We start from the raw sequence: 16,971 nt of genomic DNA on the forward strand, positions 1-16,971 counted from the left end.
GCGTCATCGAGCAGATCTTGCGCAAGCCTTGTCGGTCATTTCCGGCTCCTGCTGTCTTTGGCCAAATACGAGTACGTGTGCATTGCCTGTTGCCCACTTACGGACTACTTGTCGTGACTTGTTTCGCCGTCTCGCTCTCGTTTCTTTGCTTTTACTTTCGGCCAGATATTTGGCCAATGTGGTAAGTGGCAAGCAGCTCGCTCATTGCGCTACTGCTGCTGCTTCACTTTTACCGCCACAGCCTTTCGTCATGCGCCAACGAAAGCAAACAGCCAACACTTAACAAGGCCCAAACCATACACAAACCTAACACACACACACACACACACATACGTGAACGTATGAGTACTCGCAGTTGGCAACTACTTTTAAACTAGATTAAAAGCCAAGCTAACAATATTAAAACCCTTTACGGTGTGTTGTCAGCTTTATAAATCTCTTTAAAATTGTTTCTTTTAATACTAATGTAAGAAAGAATCAAAAATTAAATATTTTCAGTGATTTGAATTACATTTATGATTATTTTGGAATAGAATTTATTTATATTAAAAAAAAAACAGAAAGATAGCTCTCTTTTACGAACGATTCGCCTAACAAATAATTGAATCTTTTATCTTTCAATTTTCTTAAGCTTTTTATTATTGCCAATTTTTCTTAAACATCAAATAATATGTCTCCATTTGCAAATTTAAATAGCATTAAAATTCTTTTCTCAACTGAAAAGATATTCTATCTAAACCTTGTTACTAACATATCATGTAAAGCTAGCTTTAAGCAACATGTAAATCTTAAATGGCAAATAAAGCAATATTATTATTATTATAAATTGACTCTTTGGAATAAATAGTTTTAAATATAATATAATACCCGTTAGATAATCATTAAACAAAGAAATAGATTAATGTATACATTCTCTATTAGAAGTAATCTAAAACGCTGCTAGCCAACTGATAGCAAATATTGTACACGATCTGAGGAACGCACCCGAAATAAACCAATTTGCAGTCTTTATATACATACGTATATACAGGGGTGGCACAGAAAACAAAACCACAGAAAACTCCCAAAAATGTATGGAGTTTCTGTTTGTTTTCTGTGTGTACATGTATAGTAAATGGTAACAGGAGTATATATAGAATGTACTCGTATTATAATGAATCGCAAAGTTTCGACAGTTTCATAGGCAGCTTCAAATTCATGGAATTCATAATTGTTGAAAACGCTTTTAATGATATAATTAGGCGTAGTTTTTGAAGGCAGTCGAGGGGCTGCAAAATGTATTGTAGAAGGGCAGCAGACTGGGAGATGGAAAATGGAGTGGAGAAAAACAACTAAAAATGTGAAAAAAAATAATTAGCTGCCAGAGCTTGGCAGTCATATAAAAACGAAACAAAACAAAAAGTAAAAAAAATAAATAAATAAAATAAAATAAAGTAAAATAACACACGAAATGATGAGGGAAAAACGAAAAACATTTGGCATTTTGGCCAGGTCACCGCCCAGGCTGATTGATTTGACCCAAGACCAGGCAAGACTTTCACTCGACATGGCTTGCTCTTAATGCAACCGCAGGCATGGTTTGCTCATGTGTGCTGCCGTGACAGGGTAAACCTAATGCCCTCTCCTAACCTGCCCCATGCCCCTTGCCTCTTGCCCCTTCCCATGCCACAGCTTAACTCAGCCAGGGCATTGTCTGCTGTCCGTTTGCCTCTCAGTCTCCCCGTCTGTCTGTCTGCCATTTCATACATACTAAGTAAGTATTATGATTATTTCCAATTGGGAATTACCAAAACGCATTTCGTGATGCGGCAACATCGCAATGTCGTGCCTCTTGCTGCTGTTGTCGATATTGCCGCTGTTGGTGCTGTTGCCGTTGTTGCCGCTGCTGATGTCATCATCATTGGCGATGGCAGCTCCTCAATTTTTGGGAGCAACTCAGCACCGCGGGCCTGTGAAATCAATTTGTGTAATTATGTAACTGTAACTGCTGCTTCAAGTCACACACACACACACACATACCATGCATACACCTGTCTATCAATCAGTTTCTGTCGTCTGCTCATCAACTTAAGTTGCTTCATTAGCACACACTCTCACAAAATCTCTTACACACATTTCTTCTTCTTTTCCACTCTAAGCCCGAAAAAAAAAATTGTTTGAGTGTAGCTGTGATGAATATGTTTTTTTCGTATGATTTGTTGCAGTTTCCAATTTCAAACTTTTGCAATTTCTTCATTTAAATGATTACACTAGTCAACAGATTTTGAGAATCAAAGTCTTTGCCGATTCTGACATAATAAATATAAAGTTTGGCGTCTTACTGAAAAAGCGAAACTTTTTCATAACGTTTATTCGATTAAACAGATATTTTTAAAGATATTCTAAATATATATGATACAGTAAATAATATTTAGACAAACAATAAATATTTTCCTTGAATTTATAGCCAGTCTCAAGCCAGATATAAATCCAAATGTCAACAATTAGAAAGGTCGTTGAGTCCACAAATGTAAATATAAATATTATATAGAGAGTAATATCATATAAGTTTTATTATTTCAAAATGGTTCAATTAAAAAAATAAACATCAAAAACTTTATAAGCAACTAAATTAATAAACTCCAAGCATTATTCTATTAAACAGTACAAAAGAAAATTTTTAAAATGTAAAGTACATATTAGAATTACGTAAAAAGAATGTTCCACTTATGTATGTTGAAATGATTGCCAATGATTGATCTAAATTATGTAGGCTTGTGTAGTCAATGGAATGCTCAGGTCTTAGTATACAATTTCATGGCCAATAAGCTGAAACTCATCATTGGCAATGGCTCAAATCAGAGGCACATGCGAATACAGTTAGTTGGCGCGTCCATAATTTGGGAACGGCTAACGGCCAATAAGAAAACCACAAAGCCACAAAACCAATAAGCAATGTGCCATTACAAAAGATTGATTGGCCAGAAGGAATAGAGGAATAGCCTGGAGGCTGGCCAAAAGTATGGCCTAGAAGTTGGCAGTCTTGACTTGGCATTGCAAATTGCTGGCCGTCAATCTTCAGGCTAAACATCAATTTGCCCCGATGAGTGTCAATTGTAGGCAATTGAACCGAGGCGAGAGTTCAAAATCAAAGCCAATTGCCGGTATTCACTCATACACTCATAAACACTCATATGCATTTATTCAAACAGCACTCAATCACTATGAACAATAACAAATGTGAATGAAATGCAATGCTCGCTAATGGCTGGACAATAAACTTGGCTAACAAGTGGAAGTGGCAAGCGGCACTGGATGTTGTTGTTGTTATTGATATCAAGTTGAATGAACGACTTGAACCACAGTCGAAACACCACTTTGAAACCGACGCGTCGCGACGTGGATATACTCAGTTATTCAATTGTGGGTCATCAGTAAGGCATGATCATCGAAGAATAATCTTTTTTAAAATATAAAACATTGCTTTAAATAAACTTATGCCATATAAACTAGTACGAAAATGATTCTTCCTCAAATCCAGACCAATTTAAAACTTCTTTGGAACTTGCTCGAAACTCACAGATATTTTGTATCAGCATCATAGTGAGGGCTATGAACATGAAAAGAATTTTATTGCATTAAAATTAGGGAATAATACAAGATCGGTAACGGAGCCGTTAACCAAAACTAGCCGTTTTCCCGTCTAGATCTAGGCTTTGGGAAATTCAAATTTAAAAATTTAAAATTTCACTTTAATTCACTCCTTATATCTGGATGAACCGACACTAAGTATCTAACAGACTTCTGACTGAGAAGTTGACTTACATTGATTTCGCTAGTTCAAATTGGGTATCAGAGTATATCAGGTCCTACTAGCTATTTATCAGAGACATAAATAGTTGAAGCTGCACTGATAAAAAGACGGGTTTAAAAATTAAACAATATTCGTGTTAAGTATTTTATTTAAAAAACATGTATTTTCAAAAAAAAAAAAATTGTAAAAAATTCTAGACTTAAATTCTTAGATGTGTCGACACAAACACTATTTTTTACCCTTTTATTAGTGTATAAAGTATGTATTGCTAATAAAAGGAATAAAATGTCCAGATTTTAAGCACTCAACATTTAAGCTCTAATCAAATAAAATTAAAACTAAGTAGTTGCAATTTAAATATGTTATTCTATTCTAAAAGTGGTATTTTACAGCCTGCTACACTACGGCTCGAATATCGTAAACGAATTGAATAAGAGTGAGAGAAGTAGTAAGAAGAAGTAAGTGAGGGAGAGAGATATATAAGTTCGACTGAACCGAAATCAAATCAGTTGAATGGCAATGGAAAGATGAACAATAGCAATTATTGTCCATATCTAAGTAGAGCAATACTTGTGGGTACTTTGAAAAACTGAAACCTGCCACTTGCTGCTTATAATTGAAAGGCAGCTAAAGGAAAATACGAGTATGTATTGCAAAAAAAAGAAACAAATTAATTTCACTTTCTTTGCCGCTGTTGCACGGTGTCTCTATTCAACACACACCTAATTGCCTGTCTTGCCATTGTTAGAGCACACACAGAGAGACAGAAAAGAGAGAGAGAGAGAGAGAGAGAGAGAAAAAGGGGGGGAGGTTGCAACAAGGCGCGGCCGCTGCTTAGGTTTATTGACTGCGCGCATGCGGCAACGTCTACAACAACGTCGCATCGCGTCGCGTCTCTGCAATTATTTGTTGTTGTATTTATTTCTGTATATATTTCTATTTTTTTGCCTGAATGGGCTGCACTTGTGCCAGAGGGCATCTGGCTGACTGAACCGTAGCCAAAACGCAGCAGGCAAATTATCGAGCATGTGGCACAATGGCAAATGCGAGTCCCAGTCCCAGTTGCAGTTGCATTAGATACTTAGCTTTTGTGCCGCAGGTTGGCACTGACACTGATACTGCTACATTTCGTGCACTTGTGGCACACATTTATTTTCACCCAGCAATTAAAGTACGAGTAAGATACAAAAATGCAGCTTAACATCCATGTCCAGAGCTTTAAGCACTTAAACAGCCATCGTTTATTATAATATCAAGAGATTCAAATTTCTTTACTTTTCTATGTAAATATGTAAATCTTCCTTAAAAACTTTGTCTTCCCTTTACCCACCAGTTAGCAACAATTTTGATAGTTAACTTAATATAAACTTAAATTATTTCGATTCGATTACAATCAATAATAAGTTCAGTTTTACAAAATTCTTTCGTTTTGCCTAAATGTAAAAATCAATTTAATTCATTTATTTACATATAGATAAATATAAGTACAGCAATCCATGGTTTAAAAAAGAAAAACAAATTACAATATAATTAATTTTTGTGAGACAATAAATTGTAATGTTTAGGAATGCTGTTTGAAAACATTTTTAAATATCCAAGAAAGTATGAATATAATATTTTGTATGACTCGGTAATATCACATATTAAGTAATTCCAAGAATATCTTTTTTAAAAAATGCTTACAAAATGTATAGCCTAATCAAATACAGTCGTAGACAAATCTTTGGATTAATATTTGATTAGCGTGGGTGGTCATTAAATGACTATATTTCAAACGCGATTGAAAGTCAGAAAGATTGAAAGAAAGTTAATTTAATGGGTTTTGAAATACAAATTTGATCGCAAAATAATTATTAAAAAAAAAAAAGGTCTAGTTAGAAACGAGTATTTTACATTCGACTAGAATTCGACAGAATGAAAGCATTTTTAAATTGCTGGCAAGCAAATCCTAATTTTTGACTGTATTTATAGTGCGATCACTCCGTATAATACATATAATACCCATGTATAAAAATATTCTAGTAATACTTAGTGCAAAATGATATCGTTTTCCGATAGACCTGAAATTTCCGAGTTAATTTCAAGCAGTTTACGGACGTATTCAACACTTGGGCAACAATCTGGTTGCATTACACGACTAGAAATAAATCCATTGAACTCGCTGGCAACATGTGAGCGTAACTTGAGCAACTTTTGTCCCAGATCGGTGTCCACCAATATACGTATCCAGGAGTCAAGGCATAACACAGATTTGGTTTCATTTTCATCTGCCTCTTCGTTATCATCATTGAAGTTATCATGTTGTTGGGGACCAATTGGCTCCAATTTGGCCACCTTGCCACATTGAAGCGCCACCATTAGAGTGGTAATCAATGTGACATGCTCAATGTGAGTCACCTGGCCGGCTGTACGTGACTTTTCCACGTATATCAACCAATCAATGAGAGAACTTTTTGGCTTTTTGGAAAAGCACAAGGTCATTCCCGAGTTTCTAGATAGCTGAACATTTGGATCGCCCTCGGCAATCAGTCGACGTTTTCCAATCTTCGATCTGTCGATATGGACAATTTTGGGATATAGTCCAGCAGTTAAGGCCAAACGCACCAAGTTCATGTTGTTATCGTATTTAGTGGCTGAATTAAGGTCGCTTAATTTGATGATACGGCGTAGAGAAAGACGAAGTGTTTGCACTGTCGAGACGAACATATCCATAGACTTCTGGCACACAAAGTTCTCCCTACAGTATTGATCGACAGCACGGCGACCCTTTCGGGAGACCAACGTGTACTCATTAAAGAGCAGGAGAATACCGAGCGAATCGCTGTAGCTATCAACACAGAACGCATCTCGGGCCTTGCGTTGTTCGTTGCGTGCCGAGCGATCGATGGGCAGAACGAAGGGATCGCGAACCGAGTAGAAGGCGGCGATGATGGACACGCTGCCCGCACAGCAATAATAGATGCTATAGACCAAGCACTTGGCCAGCTGGACATCAAGCGGCAGCTCGGCAATGATGCGTCCCAAATCTGTGACACTCTCGTCACTATCATGCAACACATTCAGCAATTTTAAATTGGCGCACGCCTGGGCAATAGCAGTGGTTTCTGGTGGATCCAAGGCCAGTGATAGAAACTGCTCAATGGGCTGATGCGGTACGGCAATCTTAGCCAGCAGACAAATCTCGTCAAGCGTGTGACGCCTCATCTCTGGCACGACAAAGCGGCTAAAATTGTTGAATTGATCAGTGCTATACAGACGATAGCAGATGCCATCCTGACATCGACCGGCACGTCCTGTTCGCTGTTGTGCATCCGCCTGTGATATCCAAGTGCAGGCCAACTGTGATGCTCCCGTTGCCACATCATAGGTCTTCATTTTTGATCGTCCAGTATCGATCACATACAACAGATCGGGAATGGTGATCGACGTTTGGCCAATGTTCGTGCTGAGCACAATCTTTAGCTGCACATCTGAATATTCGCGAAAGACTTCCTTCTGCTTTAGACCATCGATCTGGCTGTGGAGCAACATAACCTTGATATGATCCTCAGGCAATGTTTCCAGCAAATGGTCCATCAATGTGGTCATATCCTGATAGCCAGGCAGATATACAATCACAGCACCCTTCACGCCCATAAGCAAGAGCATTTGCAACAACGACACAATGAGGGCATTGTCAATGTTGTCCTCCTCGCGACTGTGGTGTGCTGTCAAGTAGGCCTGCAATAGTTGCTCCTCGTCAGCATTGTCATCATTGCCCAACATCCGCATCATCTGAGGTGTCATATAGCCTGTCTTTGAGAGTACCTTTTCCAATGGATAAATGCGAACATTAAAGCTTCGTCCCTCTACATAAATGACCGGCGCATTGTTAAAATAGCTGGACAATGCCTGCAGATCCATTGTGGCTGACATTAGTATCAACTTGAGCGACTTATTGCGTTGCAATTCCAATTTAACGGCCAGCAGCAGAAAATCCGTATTCAGATCTCGATCGTGCACCTCATCGATAATCAAATGCGTTGTGTTGGCAAAGAACTCAGCTCCATTCATGGCCAAAGAGCGTAGCAAACAACCGCTTGTGGTCAACGATAGCACCGTATTGCTGCTGAAATTGCCTTAGAATCAAAGGAGAATTTGTTGCGGCATTAAATAAATTGCAATTGCTTTAGTTTTGTTGGGATACTCACTCTCCATGCGTATTATATAGCCGACTGCATTGCCCAGAACCTCGCCGCGCTCCTCGGCAATGCGACTGGCCACACTGACGGCGGCAATGCGACGCGGCTGACTGACAACAATGCGAATAGGCTGCCTGCGATCCGTTGCATTCTCCAGCAGATACTGTGGCAGCTGCGTTGATTTGCCAGACCCGGTGGCACCGTTTACAATGAGCACCTGAAACAAGGAGGATAGTTTTAGTCAAGAATGCCCAACTACGAGATGCCCTGCAATCTATCGTACTCAATTTGTAATGATCACTTCCATATATATATTTATCGTATTATTTTATGGCTAAAATAGCTCTAAAATTGCTGCTGCTATTCGGTTTATTTTTCGATGATGTATCTAAAATTGATATAAACTTAATCTACGTGCACGAATTTCTATAAGAGCTTCGACAAATGTTACTCATATCAAAAAAAAAAATTAGAAAACAAAACTAGTTTTCTAAATTCATTTGAAAACAAAAAATAAAAAAAATAATACATTTTTGATATCGCATTTGCACTATATTCTATCACTGTTTCATATTTTGATTAAATTAAATAAATACTTAAAGACGGCGATACAAAACATTTAATGGAATCGTTTTTTTTGGAATTAAGGAGTGTGTACACCTGGTTTAAAAATGCAATATTGTATTCAAGGGTACCACAGAAATCAAAACCCACCGAAAATCTTCCAAAAATATATGCAAATTCACTCCACTCTAATTTACGTATATGTACTTATACATTTAAGAAGTCTATATACAAAACTTTGTGCTTCTAGCTCTTACCATTTTTGAGATCCTTTTGTTTATACGGACATCGGCTTGTCCTGATCAAGAATACATTTATGTGAGCATATGTGAACTTAATGAAGTTTGTCACGCCTACTTCTGCCTGTTACGTGTTACATGCATCTGCACAAACCTATTATACCTTCTGGAGCTTTGGACTCACCTGCGACCTGTTCAGGGACTCGAGTATCGCGCTCCGTTTGGATTGGAGAGGCAGCTGTCGCTGTTCGGCGAGAATTGTCTTATTGAATCGTGCATTTGGAGGCACACGCGGTTTGGCCACGAGACCGCCGCCTCCTTGGGAAGCGAATCCTTGATGGTACTCGTTGTGGGGCTGCATCCGTTTGCGGTCCAACTCGTTGAGGGATGTGCCGAGGACAACGCTGGTCCGCGTCGACACCGTCAGCAGCACCTCTTGCAGCCGAATGTGCTGCTGAAGGCACTCGTTGCGGGAGATGGTCAGCAGTCGGTCGCCGGCGCTGCTGCGACTGCGCGTCTTTAGGCCATGTTGCCTGGCAAAGAGATGAATCTCCTTGCGCTGGACATTGTTTAAGCCGCTGAGCTCCTCGGACAGCTTGTCGCTTTTCAAAAAATCGAATACTGTTTGCTGCAACATTTGTAGCTCACAAAATGACAGCTTCTTCTGCTCTGACGTACTCATATTTGTGTTTTCCTTGTCATTTGATTTACTTGACTTGGATTTGGTTTTAGCTTTGCTTTTGATTTTGGCAGTTGTCACTGCTCCAGTTGTAGGGTTCCCATCTTCCTTGTTCTTTTTGCGGCGTCTCTGACTTCTCTTTACCATTGTGCTAATTCACTTTTTTATGACAAAAACCAAGGAATCGAAAACAAAACAAATGCGCCGACGCTTCCACCACAAAACAATTTGCTCATGTGCCTTGCTTGCGAGCTATATAGCACTTAGCTTTTACGCCACTAACATCGACTGATTGTAATCGATTGTTGAACAAATCATTTCGCAAGCATTTTTAATTAAAGGTGCGATTATTTCATGTGAGCTTTTGAAAGCTCATCATATGACAGATAACGAAATAGTCGTCTAGTTAGATGCAGTGCTGCCATATTAGCCATTTTATAAGTAGTTAGATCTAACTAGTTTGAAATTGCATAAGCTAGATTATTTGAAACAATATATTTTGTGTCGAAAATGGCAAACGGACAGACAAAAACAGTACAGTTGGTCTACTGAAATATTTTATAGAAGGAAACACTAACAGATACAATTTGTTATGGAGTAATCCGATTTTTCACTTAGGAACATTAGCCAAGTGCAGCTCGTTAAGAACAATTTTCAAATTCTTGATATTTTAATATTAATATTCTATTAATGAAGGTAATATGGGCGTTGTTTAAAATGTGAGGACATTTTGAATTAGTTTTACTAAGTGTTAATCTGAATACTTGCATTATAAGCTATGTAAAAAAACATAGAAAATTTGTTAATTAGCTTTTAGTAATTTCTGGCAGCCTTATTTTGATAAAAGTAGCTATTTTAGCACTTGAAATTCTGGCAACAGTGGTTTGTTGACATGCAGATTATACACTATAAAAAACATTGCGTATTTTCCACATTTGAATTCTTTTGATATAAAAAAAACATACATATATTTTAAGTTTCCCTAATTTGCATAGCATATAAAACGAAACATGATAACGTTATTTTTTAGCGAGTCGATCCGGTGTTTTAACGTTTTGTGGCTCCTCTTCGCTGTGCTCATCACTGTCGCATTCGTTTGAATCGAGATCGGAATCGAGATCCGAGTCATCGCCCTCATCATCATCGTAATCGTCATCAATATCTTCGTACTCTTCTTCGGCGAGATTTAGCTGCTTTATCTTCTCGAGCAGCTGCTCCCGAGTATGTCTGACTCGTGTCGCCTTCTCCTGTGCCTCTTGCGCTTCTTCGTCAAGTGGCTCCTCAGTCTCCTGCTTGCGTCCCTTCTCCATGAAGCGAAGGAAAGCACGACGTTTGCGCTCCGAGAATGATTTAATCAGACGATCCATTTCCACCTGCAGCTGTTGCTCCTCCTGTGGCGTCGGCTCCGGCGCCTCAATTGCCACCTCGTCGGCGCTCTTCAGGCACTTGGCGCACACATGATCCTTGACCGCACAGTCCCGACAGATAACATGGTACGCCTTGCGGACGGTCCGTTGTTGGCAGCGGGCACAGGTCTTGGCCTGTGTAAGCGGCTTGTACTTCTTGTACTTGATCTTCCACTCGATCACCTCCTTGCAGCGTTGACACACTGTCGACACGTGCATCTTATTAAGTCGTATTTGCTGTGGCGTCTTGTCGTGCAAATCATTCTTAAATACATGACGATTTTTGTGCTTTTGGGCACGTGTGCGACTCGCATTTCCTCGCTGTGTACTCATCTTACTGTGCTCTGTAAATGGCAAGCAACAAATGAATCGGATTTACTACGACCACGACAACAACACACAACTCACATTTTATTTCGCTCGAGTTGTTTGGTTTTCGTTTATACAATTAATGTTCCAAAATTGATAGTTGGTTTGTAATTGACAGACACTTATCGATATCATACAATGCCTACTCAATTTGGTCAAATCCGATGACTGTCAAACATGTGCGTGCTTACGCTGTAAAGCTGCTTGCTATAGCGCATATCGTAAACTGTGAAAAGCTGAATGAATTATCCACCAAAATAAGTTGTATTAACTCATTAAATATTATTAAATATTTTGTGTGCTATAATTCATATTTCGATTAAAGTTGTATACTTATTCAACAGCTTTGAGGATTGTAAAAACTGGTTATACACAATGGACTCGCCAGCTGTTTTCTAACTGCGCATGACAAGAAGCTGGTCATCAGTTGTTGGACGGCAATAATATCGATAGTGTGATCATCGATGGTTTACGTTCTTAAACTGTATTAAAGTTTTTAAATCGCAGTTTAATTAACATAGGAAAAATAAAGTTAAGTCATTGAATTTTTGATAGACGCATAAGAATATATCGAGCCCTATTTGCAAAAATAACGTAAATGCAATTTTTCCGAAATATGGTTTTTGATGCAAATGTGTTTATAGTTACCAACCGCATTTGCACACAAATTATTTAATTTGTATTGTATATATTTACGAAGATATTAACCTGTCAATTACAACGTAAGCGACAAGCGGCATACGAAACACGAAACCCGATTACTCAAAATTACTCTCTCCTGTAAAATTTGCATTTTGGCGAGTACGTTATTTATGCAAATAGGGCTTGATTTAATAGTCTATCGACCGACCGCCACAATATGTCGCCCGTTCGGCGCTAATCACGTGTTTGGCGCGTTATTTAAATAAAAATTTTATTTGCAAACAACCAGATAAACTAATAAAAACATTCTTTAAAAATAGTTTTTTTTAAATGCAAAGGAATTAAATTAAAACTGATAGAAAAATTTATAAAATTTAATTTTTTTGTAGACCTTTTACATCTGGGTAACGCGCTGATGCAGCCGCCATGCGCGATCTCAAGCAGCGCTTGTTCGACCTATTGCGATCCGGCGGCATAACCGTTGGCGACAACAACAGCAACAACAATGGCAGCGGCAATGGGAACGGCGTCTCACAATTGCACCAACAACAACATCAGCAGATGATCTATTCGCCCCTTCAGCCGATGCCCAAACCAAAAAAGTTGCATGAATACACTGCAGCCGATTGCAATGCGGCATTTTTGCGTAAATATCATGATCTTAGCATTAGCCGGGTCAGAGAGGGGGACACGGAGAGGGAAAGGGAGAGCGACAGGGAGAGGGACAGGGAGCAGGAGCGCCAACGTGCCAATGTGATCTACTTTAATGAGAATCTATCGATGACCAGCAAATACAATGTACGGCAATTTCCACTAGCACGCTACCCCTCGTGCCCCTTGAGCAGCTTCGGCATGTCACCACAGCGGACAGAGGGCAGTGCGGGCAGCAGCCTGGCAGAGGACACGGAGAGCAGCGACAGATACAATTTTTGCTCGGATGAGGATCAGAGCAGCAATGCACAAACGCTGAAAATACGTTGTCACAAAATGCACATGGATGCAGATGTTGATGTGGACGTGGACGGAAGTGGCAACGGTGCCGATGCAGATGCTGATTTAGATGACGATCATGCCGAATCGCAACTTGACTCATTCTGCACATTGTGCACCTCGACCTTTAGCTACAACAAATGCTGCCGCTTTTGCGACAATTCACTCTGTGGCTCCAAATGCAACTCGGAGCGTGGCTCGCATGCGAGTCGCCTCAGTTGCCATCTCAATGGCTATGCTGGCATCGATAACGATAACGATCTCACTTGCAATGCCCCACAATTACAGTTTCATCAGCATCCACGTCCGCATTCGCATCAGAATCAGCAGCGCTTTCCCGGCGTCGGTGGCAGCATGAAACTTTTAACGGCACAACAACAGACAAAAATTCCGACAGCTGCAGCTATCAGGTGAGTTAACAATATGGATATGATTAACATTATTTGTGCTAAATTGTAAAGCAGCAGCAGCATTTAAGCGCTATCGATCTCCTATAAAAAAACAACCCTATAAACATGTAATTCGAACATAAAAGTTAAAGTTGGGAAACTTTTATATGAACAAATTTTTAATTTCTTATTTAGACAGTGAAATTGGATTTCATTAGCTTTGACAAAATTTAATTTTAATAATTATTTTGATTATTTAATAGTTATTATAAAAACTTTATTTAAATAGCATTTATTTTAAATAAACCATCTTCATGAAGCTCACAGTTCTTAAAATGCAGAAACAAGTAAGTAAGTAGAAACACCTATTTTTTAATTTGTTTACATGCATTAATGCCAATGGTACAGTTATTTAAAAAAAGCTATTTAAACCAATTTTTAATTTATTAAATAATTAAGTTAATAATGCTGTTTAAGTTAAATTTTTATTATAATTATTTAATGCAATAAAAGTACGTTTCATTTTCAATTATAATATTTTTAAGCTAGTAAAAAAAAAGATTTTTACTATCGGAATTGCCAATAAAATGACAAATGGATTAACAAGTAGTTATTTGGACATGTCTCTGCCGTTAATCAGTCGATTATTCAAATTCAGCGTATTCTGCCGACAAGAGTTGCAACAAAGCTCCGACGGTATCCAGTTGTTCAATCCGTGTGTATGTCTATCCATTAGGGTATCTAAGGGTATAAACGTAGGGTATTTTCAAAGAGTTTTACAAAATCTTGCGCAGTGGGTCGGTTTTTAGCATTGAAATCCCAGCCCTTGGTCATTAGCATTCGTACTTCCTCGGTACCGTGACCTTTAATATTACTTATGTCTGGTCGGATTTCTATAAAACAATGATAGGTATACATGTGTGCCATTTCATTATATTATTTATATGTACAATTAACTTACTTTTATTATATATTTCTTGAGCCAATTCTAAATCTGTAGGCTTTTCTTGCATGAATTGATGGTAAGGGTGTCTACGGATCAGGGTCTCCGCAATAGAAATACATAGGCTATATATATCAGCCTTTGTGTCATACTTCGTGTCATACTTGTTATCGAAAATCTGGCCGGAGTGAATTTGGTAAGGATCAAGGATGTATACGAATTGTTTTTATCCCTACCTCGGGTGCCATGTAAATGCCTGTGCCCGATTTACCCGTCATTATCGTTTTACATTCTGTAGATTTACCTAAATCACAAAACTTTAAGGTTTTCCTTGAGGCATCCAGCAGCATATTTTCTGGCTTTACATCACGATGAATTATAATTGGTGTTAGCGAGTGGAGATATTCAAGACCCTACAAAAAGCAAAGTATACAGATAAGATCGATTACGTTATGCTCAAAAATGGTTGAATATATATAATATATATATATATATATATATTATATATAGATATATACACTAACCTTGGCTGCCTGAAGGAACCAGTTCATGACATCTACGAAGTTATATTTTTGAGTGTTGTCATGTACTAAATTGTATAGGGTACCGCCATCCATATATTCCAAAATCAAATATATGTTTTTAGAACGAGGACTTTCAAATATAGTGTCAATTATTTGGATGATATGATCATTATAAATTCTCCCTAGAATATCCCTTTCTCGCAACACTTCCTCACTGCTATAGTAGATTTTTTTAATGGCTACATCCAAATTTTTTGTTTTTAAACATCCCTTATAGACATGTCCATAGGTGCCAATCCCAATAATATTCTACAGAAGTTGTCAACAGTTAAAACACACATGTATGTACATTTGTTATTTATTATATTCGCAAATTACCTCCTTTCTTAGATATGGCTTTATTAATCCAAAGTCAATATGGCTCATGTTTTTTTTTTTTTGAGATGCGAGGCAGGAAAAAATTCCAGTATTTAATGTTCAAGCGAGTTCGTGGTTTTCTGCTGACTGATGACGTATCGTAATGACCTTGGAAATAGCATGAGTGTTGTTTCTTTATTATGTTTCTCACCCCAGGAGTTAAAAATATTCCAATGTAGAATATATAGTATACAGCAACAAATATTTATAAGCATGAAAAAAGCTACAATACCATATATTTATATATGACTTCATATGCTTGAAACAATTATCAATACTTGCTGAATATATTCAACAGGTATATATAACATATCGACTTCTTTTTGCGAAAGTATCGTTTGTTACATGTTTTGCAAAATCAACTTTTTGATGCAATTTTGATTTAAAACTCTAAACGCATCGTCTTGTTAAATATTATCGCGGAAATCGCTATAATTACGGCAAAATCTCACTGTCAATTTTATCGTATTTGAGACAGATTTTTGCGAACAGGTAGAAAATTATTGTATGTTCCATAAAAAATGTGCAGAAAATTTATTTAAAAGACCAAAGGTGAATGTGAATTTTTTCGGCTCATTTTTTCTAAAATCTTTCTTTATTTTGCAGTTAATTCTATTTCTTGTTTTCATCGCGTAGCGAATGCATTGAATTAAATTATGTCGTCATTAAAATGTGAAAAATATTTTCCAATTTAGCCCCACCAAATGGATTGAAGAATATTTTGAACATGCCGTTTACTGTTACTTATTAAGGAAGAACTTTGACAATCAAAGTCAATGACCAATTCATCTGCAATTGCATTAAAATAAATTTAAGCAATTTAGACTTCAACCATAAAATAAGGCCTGCATAGCCCTTTAAGTTAAGTATTTATACTAAAAAATAATAGAATTTAAAGAAAATATTAAGTGGAATATCTAAGTCTTAACCACTCAAGCAATATCAAAGATAACTTGGCCAAATCGGTCGAAGATAGTTGAATTCAGTTGAATATTGTAGTAAAAAAAATATACTTAAATAAACTACTTGAAACAAATTTTGCATTTTCCATTTTTATTAAACTTATCGTATGTAATACATTTTGTGACAAAGCGTTCAAAACTTTGAGCACACAAGTATCGTAGGTGTAAAAAATAATTTATTGTATCAAAATTATACATTTTTTCTATTTTTTTTTTTTTTCAATAGCTAAAAAGCTTCAACATTTATCTGCAGTTATTATGTATGCGATGTATTCACAACATCCCGACAAAACTAAAAAAAAACGTCTCCTGAACAATTTACAAATTCTAACTTACGATACTTTTACAACAAGGAGTCAATACACTCGTATTTTATATACGAAAAATAATATTTACAGTACGCTTGTCAATTTCTTGATTGCGTTAAGTTAAAGACGATAAAGCTTATTAAAACACGGAAATAATACACTTCGCGACCACTCGATTAAAGCGCCCGAGCAGACTAAGAGTATAATTCACGAAATCGAATAATTAAAACAGTTCGGACTTCGAAATTCGAGCACTTCTACAAGTGATAAGCATTAAAGAGAGCGAGAGAGAAATCTTTATTTTTTTGCAAACAATTAATCAGCTTTTTTGGGCTTGTTCATTTAATATGTGTATGTACGTGTTTAATGTATGTGAATTTGATGAACATGTTAAGTAGGTAAATTCAAAAATGACAAGGTGTATGCATATATAAAATTAATATACACAAGTTCGACTGCGGTTGATAAGATATTTTTTAATTTAATAAGGTTTTTAACGAAACCTAATCAGAATTTGTATCCTAAGGGCTTGTGTCTGTCAGTCAATGAGAACTATTTAATCGCA

General features: G+C 37.3%; 4 protein-coding genes across 6 annotated transcripts in view; 1 reads left to right on the forward strand and 3 right to left on the reverse strand.

Annotated features, from left to right (window-relative positions):
• Positions 1-5,409: 5,409 nt before the first annotated feature.
• Positions 5,410-9,767, reverse strand: LOC117793860 (3'-5' RNA helicase YTHDC2). The gene is made up of 3 exons (XM_034634288.1): positions 8,962-9,767; positions 7,984-8,191; positions 5,410-7,911 (listed from the first exon to the last, which is right to left on the reverse strand). The coding sequence occupies exons 1-3, from the start codon at positions 9,601-9,603 to the stop codon at positions 5,822-5,824; spliced, it is 2,940 nt and encodes a 979-aa protein (XP_034490179.1). The 5' UTR covers positions 9,604-9,767; the 3' UTR covers positions 5,410-5,821.
• Positions 9,768-10,379: 612 nt separating this feature from the next.
• On the reverse strand, positions 10,380-11,396 carry LOC117783151 (uncharacterized protein C9orf85 homolog). The gene is made up of 2 exons (XM_034620405.1): positions 11,271-11,396; positions 10,380-11,206 (listed from the first exon to the last, which is right to left on the reverse strand). The coding sequence occupies exon 2, from the start codon at positions 11,193-11,195 to the stop codon at positions 10,476-10,478; it is 720 nt and encodes a 239-aa protein (XP_034476296.1). The 5' UTR covers positions 11,196-11,206; positions 11,271-11,396; the 3' UTR covers positions 10,380-10,475.
• Positions 11,397-12,282: 886 nt separating this feature from the next.
• The window catches only part of LOC117791174 (transcription factor SPT20 homolog), a 48,481-nt gene continuing 43,792 nt past the window's right edge, over positions 12,283-16,971 (forward strand). For both annotated transcript variants that reach the window (XM_034630856.1, XM_034630865.1), the window contains exon 1: positions 12,283-13,273. In XM_034630856.1, coding sequence (XP_034486747.1) covers positions 12,300-13,273 — 974 coding nt within the window. In that variant the 5' untranslated portion in view covers positions 12,283-12,299. The remainder of the gene's footprint in view (positions 13,274-16,971) is intronic.
• LOC117791211 (mitogen-activated protein kinase kinase kinase 7-like) lies at positions 13,755-16,457 on the reverse strand. Of its 2 annotated transcripts, XM_034630910.1 has the most exons (6): positions 16,440-16,457; positions 15,098-15,244; positions 14,720-15,028; positions 14,432-14,608; positions 14,214-14,373; positions 13,755-14,145 (listed from the first exon to the last, which is right to left on the reverse strand). In XM_034630910.1, exons 2-6 carry the CDS (start codon positions 15,143-15,145, stop codon positions 13,994-13,996), a joined length of 846 nt encoding a protein of 281 aa, XP_034486801.1. In that variant the 5' UTR covers positions 15,146-15,244; positions 16,440-16,457; the 3' UTR covers positions 13,755-13,993. The 2 variants fall into 2 exon arrangements, with proteins under 2 accessions (XP_034486801.1, XP_034486793.1); XM_034630902.1 differs by lacking the exon at positions 16,440-16,457 and having other exon boundaries at positions 15,098-15,603.

This window comes from Drosophila innubila, chromosome X (genome assembly GCF_004354385.1).
Source record: "Drosophila innubila isolate TH190305 chromosome X, UK_Dinn_1.0, whole genome shotgun sequence".
Taxonomy (NCBI): Eukaryota; Metazoa; Arthropoda; class Insecta; order Diptera; family Drosophilidae; genus Drosophila; species Drosophila innubila.